Genomic DNA, 9,519 nt, shown 5'->3' with positions numbered 1-9,519 from the left:
ATGGTATATGGAGCAGAAGTGTCTGCTATTGAAGAAGGCAGTGATGAGATCCTCATGTTTCCTCAATTAAAGGAATTGAAGCTTGAAAATTTGCCAAACCTCAAAAGTTTCTGCTATGGTAATATTGGTGGATCCAAAGAAGAAGAAGAAGAAGAAGGTGGTGGTAAGACCTTGGTGTTTCCTCAATTATACACTATAAGACTTGAAGAGTTGCCAAAGCTCAGCGGTATCTGCTGCTCAAGAAGAGGTGAAGAAGAAAGTGTACTGAAGGACATTAATATTCCCCAACAACAAGCTGATCTCTTCAACTACAAGGTACACACGCACCTGTTTCCTTGATTAATGATTTGGTGCACTCAAACAACTGAAAATTTTAAAATGGATTTCAATTAGATTTCCACTTAACCTTATGTTTTGGTGGCTTTGTGTTACTTCGTCAACTGAAATTATTGATGGATTTTGGCACATCAATTACGTCCATCTATTTATATGGCAGAGCCTCAAAAGTCAAAAGCCGAGTCTCAAATGAATTCCAATAGATAATATGCAGTTATTGAGAATAATTTTATTTACCTATAGAACATAAAATGGAATTACAACTGAAAACTAGAATGTGCTTAACTAGTGATTGATTTCTGCAAGCAGGTTGAATTTCCTATCTTGAAGAATTTGGAACTAGGTGACGGAAGCATCTTTGGAGGTATTTGGAAAAATGGGTCCAAAGTAGGATCCATGAAGGTGGAAAAATACAACAACTTAGTGAATGCTTGTACCCTGCTAAAGTGGTTTGAGATTGTTGAAAAACTCAGTCTGGAATCTTGTGACTCATTGGAGGTTATCTTCAACCTTGAAGGACTTGGTGCCATTGAAAGAAAGGCAATTGTGTCTTCTCAAGCAAAAAAATTGAGACTCTGGGATTTACCTAAATTGGATCGTATTTGGATAATGGAATCTCAGGGGCTTTTGGTGTTTCACAACGTAACACTTTTGGTAGTTTATAAATGCAACAGCCTTAGGTATGTGTTCTCACTCTCAATAGCAAGAGGTCTCACACAACTCAAAAAACTACGTATTTTTCAATCCTCAATGGTAAGTCTGATGTTTAATTATCTTATATTGTACTTAAATTCCTTTTTTGTTTTTTTGGTTAGTGTATAGCGGACCTAACTTGTCTTGAACTTTTTAAATTCTTAATAATTATTTATTTATTTATTTATTAATCAATTCATGAGTTGTTTTTATATGATTATTTTATCAAATTTTTTCTTTGAAGAAAATGAAAGGAATGGAGCTTCAACCTTTTGCAGTTTATTTTTTTCAATTAATATAGTTCCTTAATAAATGTGGTAGGAGCAAAAGTAGTGTCTATAGTTGGTTATCCATTTATTAATCAATTCATGAGTTGTTTTTATATTATTATTTTATCAAATTTTTTCTTTGAAGAAAATGAAAGGAATGGAGCTTCGACCTTTTACAGTTTATTTTTTTCAATTAATATAGTTCCTTAATAAATGTAGTAGGAGCAAAAGTAGTGTCTATAGTTGGTTGTTAAAAATAACATGTTATCCATTAATTTATTTTTTACCTTTCATACTTCAAAAACCACGAAGATTGCATTGAATTTATTTTCATTGTCTCTAAATGCAGTATTGCGGCAAAAAGCAACTAGTACTTCTTCACTTTATTATTATCAATAAAAAATAAAATAAAAAAGAATGAAAAAAAGAGGGAGAGAAGAAAGAAAGAAACCCTAGAAATGGGGTTTTGGATATCAAACTGTCTCGGCCATGAAAGCTGTTTTTCATCACTTCATAAAACAAGATGAAACAAGAAACAGTTGCTTCGATATTCATGACATCAAACGAGAAATGAACAGGAAAACATAGAAAAAGGAGAGGCAATAGAAATGTTTTGGAGGCAAAAAAAGTCATGTGATTATGATATCATGGAAAATCTGTTCTCTACAATAACAGGATCAAGATCATTATATTCTAGCCTAGTATACACCACCAACATCCATTTGAAGCCCTATTTATAGTGCATCATTTCTATATCGAAGTCTTCCAAAAACCACCAAACAAGCAGCTAGTACTCGCACTCTCAAGCAAAAGCTGCTTTTTTCTTCTTCTTGTTTGAATGAGGCCTCGGAACTTGTTCACTTATCATGAGAAGGTAAATTAAGGGAAAGATCGAGTGATACTGGGAATTCACCACCATCATTGTTTTTCTTGCTCGCCACAGAACTTGGAACCTTGTCTTGGTTGTGCTTCTCTTCCACAATCCCAAGAAATGAAGGCCTGAGTCGCTGCGTTGTCAAATTTTTTGCAGCCCCTAATAAAAGTTGAAGATCTAAAAACTCAAACCCAGCTGATCCTTGTAATCTGATGACATAACTTGCGATTTTGAGGACATGCCACCCACTGGACCTTGACTTGCTGAAACTCCTTGCCTTCTCTCAGTAACTTCATGTTCTTTTGGCAGTTCGAACAAGTAGAAAATAGCACCGACTTTACAAACTCAGGGAAGAATATTTAAGGTTTGAAATTTTAGCATTGATAGATGATTATAATAGTGTGAGAATATACATGCACCAATCCTAAGCCACCAGCCAAATAGATTGGGCTCAAGTCATTTTCTGCCATTCAACTTTATTACAACATGTACCGGCATACTTCACTAAATCATAGGCCAAAATGCCTCTTGCTATTAACATTGTTTATTCATTTCCCTTTTGTTTTTTCGCGAGTGCAGACACACAACTCAACACACACACCCCCATTACGCCCCAGTGGAGACTTGAACCCTCAATTCTTTTTACATTCTATGGAACACGTTTTCTGCTGCCAAGAATTCCATTTTGTTTAGCATAGTTACTTTTTAGCCATTTAGTAGATTTCAGTTTATTTTTTCAAATCTTAAACATACCGTACATACCACAACAGCAGCGCTTCTCCACTGTCAATTTTGTTTCTGTTTTATGAAATTACATCTCTTCAGTATATGATGTTCCAAAAAAGTTGCTTAAAAAGAGAGAGAGAGAGTGTGTGTGTATTATGGGCCCAACTCTTTTCACTATGCAAATACATTCCCACGGCATTCCACATAATTTAACACAAGAACTTTGAATTCTGAATCAATTACATAATTATAATCAGAAAACCAAGAACATAAGAAAAACAACTTATTCCAACCCATAAGAACACCTCATAAGAAAAACAACTTATTCCAACCTGCCAAAAACATAACATACAACTGAGAAAATGCCAATGCATAAGCTTGCATGCGTTTGACAATCTTAAATAAAATCAAAAAGCATGAAGATTAAGCCTTACACTGGGAGTTTTCAGGAAGAACATTGGATGAAAATATTAAAAGTCCAATTCCATCAAATTTCCCTACAAGAGCTAAATCATAATTGATCATGCACTCTAACATGCTCTTATAATTTCTTCCATAGCTGCAAGAAAGGTATATGAAAAGGTTAAAAAATAAGTCTGAAAGGAAGATGGCACCTATAATGTGTATAAGGAAAAACAAATATGCCATCCCTGTGATGAGGATATGATGAGCTCTGCGAAGAGAGAGATGGCTGGGTTCGGCTATGAAGATGGAGATGGTTGGGTCTTGCATGAAGATGGAGATGATAGCAGCAACGAGGATCCCCGGTGGCGGCACAGCGGGTCGCAGAGATCAGATCCGAACCGATTCAGCTTTGGAGACCGCCGATCTGTTCTCTATTGTTACTCTCTAGGGATGAACGGGGATGAAGGTTGTTAAAATTAGATTAATGCCATGTTCATTCATGTATATGTTCATTCATGCATCTGTTATTGTACATGTATCAAGTGTGTACATGTATCAAGTGAGTGCATGCATCATATGTGTGGTTGAGAATTGTCTTGAAAAGTTCAAAGGTCTATGGGAGAATAGTATATATAGTATAAGGGATTTGTTGTTAAGGCATATTGTAACGACCCTAGCTGATGCCAAGAATTTTACAAAAAATTCGGCATAACCTCCCCTAAAAATAGGCCTACCATACCCTGTTTAAATTCATTTTTAACCTATCATGGCTCAAATTCTGAATTCACGGCAACAGTATATGATCATACACAATCAAATAACACCGATAATTACTTTAACTAAAATTATCCTTCCCATTCATCAACAAGGTTACATGACAAAGTTTTACAAAATATACATATATACCTTTATACTTTTAGTGCTTTGCAAAAATAATGGGAAATATACAAAAGACACAAAAGTAAGCTTCTAGTATCGCTCAAGCTTGAGGTGGGTTGTCGTCCACCGATTCTTTTCCAAGACCTGAAAAAAATGTATAAATAGTAGGGTGAGCTATATGCTCAGTAGGTGACACTTAAGACACAAATCTTGTGTCCTTGTGAATTCAAGCAAAGCATAGGCCAATGGGAGATAGGGATCATACAACGTAGGGGATCAAATACAACATACAAGTCAATTCCAAGTATAAACGATACAATGCAATGAAATGACATGCAATGCATGACACTCCCCATTTTCATTCTCAAAATCATCACTTTCAAACGTTAATACAGCCCGCCCTTTGGTAACCCCGCCGCGACACGAAAGGAGGATTGGCTAGTGTCCATGACCCATGGTAACCCCGCGGCGTCATTATGGGGCCCAGCTAGCTCAACCACGCTAGGGCGACTCCCTAGTCCCCTCTAGGCTATATTAACCTCCGGCCCGTTGGTAACCCCGCAGCGACCGGGTTTCGCATAAAACCATTTTATCAAAAACACTTCCCTGAAATTCCCCATATTTATTTCAAGAAAAATTTCTCCCATTTCATGCAAACCCAATGGTATGTGCATGTATATATGTTCCATACATTCAATGTCATGGCATTTAAAATTTTCCATCATAAAATTAAACATTCAACATGTTCAACATCTCCCAAGTAATTATTAACACATTAAGATACAACAAAATACATTTAAGCATGTGCATGTATATATATATATGAGCTCAACATCATGAATTGGGAAATTTGGCGCAATTTAAATAAGCATACTCTCATACATCAATTTCAGCATGCTAGCACATAGTAAACATAGGAAATCAACAACTAAATATAATTTGCACATGAACCAACCATATTCAAGATCGTGAAAACCCTCTAGACATCATTAATACCATCATAGATATAATTAACTCTAAATTAAGCATATTTAATCCAACATGGAGGTAAAATTCACAATAGAACAAGACTAGAGTGGATTAAGATGCCCCTACCTCAAAATAGGCAAAACCCTAGAAATGGGTTTAAATTTTTTTAGCTCCAAGGAAGGTAGCAAAATTGGAATTGCTGGTACTAGAACGTAGAGCTCGTCACACTCGCCGTTTTGCCTCAAACGGCACCTAAATCCGGCAAGTAATGAAGATGGAATCAAAGCTTGAAGATTGGAACCAAAAAAGAAAAAAAAAAAGGAGGAGTTTTGGACGAGAGAGATAACCTTGCGGGAATGAGAAAAAAAAAATGAAAGCAAAGATGGTCTCATGACCATTTAAATGCTTGTGGGTCCCACTCATTAACTTTTCTTTTCTCTTTTTCTTTTTCATTTAAATTACACCACACACACTAATAGATACAGACATCACATTCTTCCCAACTTTAAAAGATTTCGTCCCCGAAATCAAGACATACCTGAGGAAGAAAACAACACTGGATACTTGGAGCAAACCTCCTGTTCAAGCTCCCAAGTAGCCTCCTCGACTCTGTGGTGTCTCTAAAGGACTTTCACCATTGGTATCGTCTTGTTCCTCAACACCTTCTGCTGTGTGTCAAGAATCTGAACTGGTCCTTCCTCGTAGGAAACATCCTCATCAATGTCCACATTAACCCAACTCAAAATGTGAGATGGATCTGGCTCGTACTTCCGTAACATCGATACATGGAAAACATTGTGGACCCTATCCAACTGTGGTGGCAAAGCAAACCTGTAGGCAACCTCTCTTACTCGGTCCAAAATCTCAAACGGTCCAATAAATCGTGGCGACAACTTGCCACTTTTTCCGAATCTCATCAATCCCTTCCGTGGAGAAACCCGTAGAAAAACGTGGTCTCCCACCTCAAAGGATACCTGTCGTCTCCGCTTATCCGCATAGCTCTTCTGTCGACTCTGAGCTGTAAGTAACCTCTGTCTTATCAACTTAATCTTCTCAGTAGTCTCGAGTACAATGTTAGGTCCTAAGGCGGCTGTCTCACCTACCTCAGTCCAACAAACAGGAGACCTACAAGGTCTACCATACAACGCCTCAAATGGAGCCATCTGGATGCTCGCCTGATAACTGTTGTTGTAGGCAAACTCAATAAGTGGAAGGTGATCCTCCCAACTACCTCCCAAATCAAGTACACATGCCCGAAGCATATCCTCCAAAATTTGGATAGTACGCTCCGACTGACTGTCCGTCTGTGGATGGAATGCCGTACTAAGATGCAACGCTAAACCAAACGCTACTTGAAGTCCTTCCCAGAACTTCGAAGTGAACTTAGCATCCCTATCTGACACAATGGTTACAGGAACTCCATGCAACCTTACAATCTCCTTCACATAAAGAACACCAAGCTTCTCTGCATCATCTGTTGCCTTAATAGGCAAAAAGTGACCGTCTTGGTCAATCTGTCAATGATGACCCATACGGCCTCATTGCCCCTCCGTGACCTTGGAAAACCTGTCACAAAATCCATAGCAATATGCTCCCATTTCCATTGCGCTACAGGTAATGGTTGCAACAAACCAGCTGGCCTCTGATGCTCGGCCTTCACCTGCTGACAGGTAAGGCATCTAGCCACAAACTGTGCAACATCATTCTTCATCCCGCTCCACCAATACTGACGTCTCAAATTGTGATACATTTTAGTACCACCTGGATGAACTACAAAACGGGAAGTGTGAAACTCCCGTAGGACATCCTCACGACAAACTGTGGGAACCACCAACAAACCCCTGAACCGTAGACCCCCATCTGCATGCAAGGCCCAATCTTTCACTGTCTCACCACTAGAGATCAAAGCGTGGATGGTATCTAAGTCCGGGTCCTGTCTCTGTGACTCAATCACTTGTACAACAAGAGTAGGCTGAGCCACAAGACTAAATAAGAATGCCGACTCACTGTAACCATCATCATCAAAACACTGTAATCCCATCTCTGCCAGATCTTTAAGCATCTTCCACTTCCGAATAGCTAAACTGGCCAAAGTTCCACGAGATTTTCGGCTTAAGGCATCAGCTACAACATTTGCCTTGCCCGGATGATACTGCAAATCAAAGTTCTAATCTTCCACGTACTCAACCCATCGTCTCTGTCTGTTGTTCAAGTCCTTTTGGGAAAAAAGGTACTTGAGACTTTTATGATCCGAGTATACCTCGAATCTCTCACCATACAACTAATGTCTCCAACACTTCAAGGCAAACACAACTGCCGCTAACTCCAGATCATGAGTAGGGTAGTTAAGCTCGTGAGTCTTCAACTGTCGAGACCCATAAGCCACTACTCTACCATCCTGCATCAACACACATCCCAACCCGTCACGTGAAGCATCACAATAGATCACATAACCCAAGCCTCGCTCAGGTATCACCAACACTGGAGCTGTAGTCAATCTCGTCTTCAACTCCTGAAAAGATGAATCACAGGCCTCATTCCAGACAAACTTGACCCCTTTCCGGGTCAAACGGGTCATAGGAGCTGCCAAACGGGAGAAATCCTTCACAAATCTCTGATAGTAACCCACTAAACCAAGAAAACTGCGGATCTCAAACACATTCTTGGGTCGCTCCCAAGTCAAAACTGCTTCAACCTTTGATGGATCAACTGATACTCCACCTTCTGAAACAACATGCCCCAAAAACTTCACCTCCTGTAGCCAAAACTCACATTTCTCGTATTTGGCATACAATCGGTGTTCCCGCAAAATCTGTAAAACAATACTCAAATGGACCTCGTGATCTTCCCGAGTCCGTGAGTATATAAGAATGTCATCCACGAAAACTACCACAAACTGGTCCAAGTAATCGTGAAAGACGCGGTTCATCAAGTCCATGAATGCCGCTGGCGCATTAGTCAAGCCAAAAGGCATAACAAGGAACTCATAGTGTCCATACCGTGTACGGAATGCTGTCTTCGGGATATCCTCATCCCTAACCCGCAACTGATAATAGCCAGACCTCAAGTCAATCTTCGAGAAACAACTGGCTCCCCTCAACTAATCAAATAAATCATCTATCCTTGGCAAAGGATACTTGTTCTTGATGATGGCATGATTCAACTTCCGATAATCAATGCACAACCTCAACGAACCATCTTTCTTCTTAGCAAACAAGACCGGTGCGCCCCACGGTGACACACTCGATCGGATGAAACCTTTCATCCTCAAGTCATCAAGCTGCCTCTTCAATTCTTCCAGTTCAACTGGTGCCATACGATACGGTGCCATAAAAATCGGCATTGGTATACAATTAAAGTACTAAAATTAAAGAGAGCTTACAGATGGTCCTTAAGCAACTTCAAATTTTTTTTTAATTGCTTCTAAGTCCAGCGTTTGCTCCACTTTGCTTCAAGTACCTAATTGACAAATCAAATAAAAAAAAATTAAAAATTAAAATGACTTAAAAGTAGACAATCAACAAAGAACTAATGTTTAATTCAATTCTTCAAAACCGTTAGATCCCCGGCAACGGCGCCAAAACTATGGTGCGACCGAGCGTGTGCACAAAATAATGCACAACACTTTAGGTTTAGAAATAATGTCAAGTGGGCACCATATTTTAAAATTTATAAAACCACTAAACACTTATACTATGGAGTATGAAGTGAGTAGGGATCGTCCCAAGAGATCTAAACAATTATAGGTTTTCCAGAATTGAATTCTACTTTAGTGCTTATGTGATTGCCAAAAGGGTTTTGTTTGTGATTAAAACTAATTTTAAACTAAATGATTGCAATAAAGAAATAGAGTTTAAGAGATTGGAAAGAGACTTAGGGTGTAGGATTCACCACTAAGCACATTCCCTAACTCACTCACTTTCAACTAATTGAGGAAATAATACTATGTAATCTATATGTGGCTAACAAGTGCAATGAAAAGTGTAAACCATCAATTTCAAGCATGAATCAACTACCTAATGACAATTAAACTAAGTGTAGTGAATTCACCCATTCAAAGCATGATTTATCAATCCAAGTTACAAATTTAACACACATTAATCTAGAAGATAATGCAATTGTGACAAAAAGTATGGAATTCAAACATAAGTATGGATGGTCTACTTACCTAATAATTGAATTGCAATTAAATTAATTAAACTTAAATTAAACTAATTAAACATGAATTTAAAACTAATTAGACAACAAATTAACCTAAACATGTAGTACTATCCATCAAATGGAAGCATTTTTCATCAATTTGAAACACAATTACAACTAAGCAATACCATGCATAGCCATCACAAGAATCAATTAACAAAGAATTCA

The 9,519-nt window shown here is 38.2% G+C and overlaps 1 protein-coding gene across 1 annotated transcript; it reads right to left on the bottom strand.

The window, feature by feature from the left end:
• Window positions 1-5,071: 5,071 nt before the first annotated feature.
• On the bottom strand, window positions 5,072-8,414 carry LOC132304570 (uncharacterized mitochondrial protein AtMg00860-like). The gene is made up of 2 exons (XM_059802328.1): window positions 7,444-8,414; window positions 5,072-5,079 (listed from the first exon to the last, which is right to left on the bottom strand). Exons 1-2 carry the CDS (start codon window positions 8,123-8,125, stop codon window positions 5,072-5,074), a joined length of 690 nt encoding a protein of 229 aa, XP_059658311.1. The 5' UTR covers window positions 8,126-8,414.
• Window positions 8,415-9,519: the final 1,105 nt, after the last annotated feature.

This window comes from Cornus florida, unplaced genomic scaffold (genome assembly GCF_030987335.1).
Source record: "Cornus florida cultivar Cherokee Brave unplaced genomic scaffold, ASM3098733v1 CherokeeBrave_3.0.0_Hap2_Chr04, whole genome shotgun sequence".
Classification (NCBI taxonomy): Eukaryota; Viridiplantae; Streptophyta; class Magnoliopsida; order Cornales; family Cornaceae; genus Cornus; species Cornus florida.
This window is presented reverse-complemented; position numbering and strand designations above follow the sequence as displayed.

Coding starts and splice junctions, on each gene's coding strand:
- LOC132304570 (XM_059802328.1), bottom strand. CDS start 8,125: ATGCCTTTTGGCTTGACTAATGCGCCAGCGGCATTCATGGACTTGATG.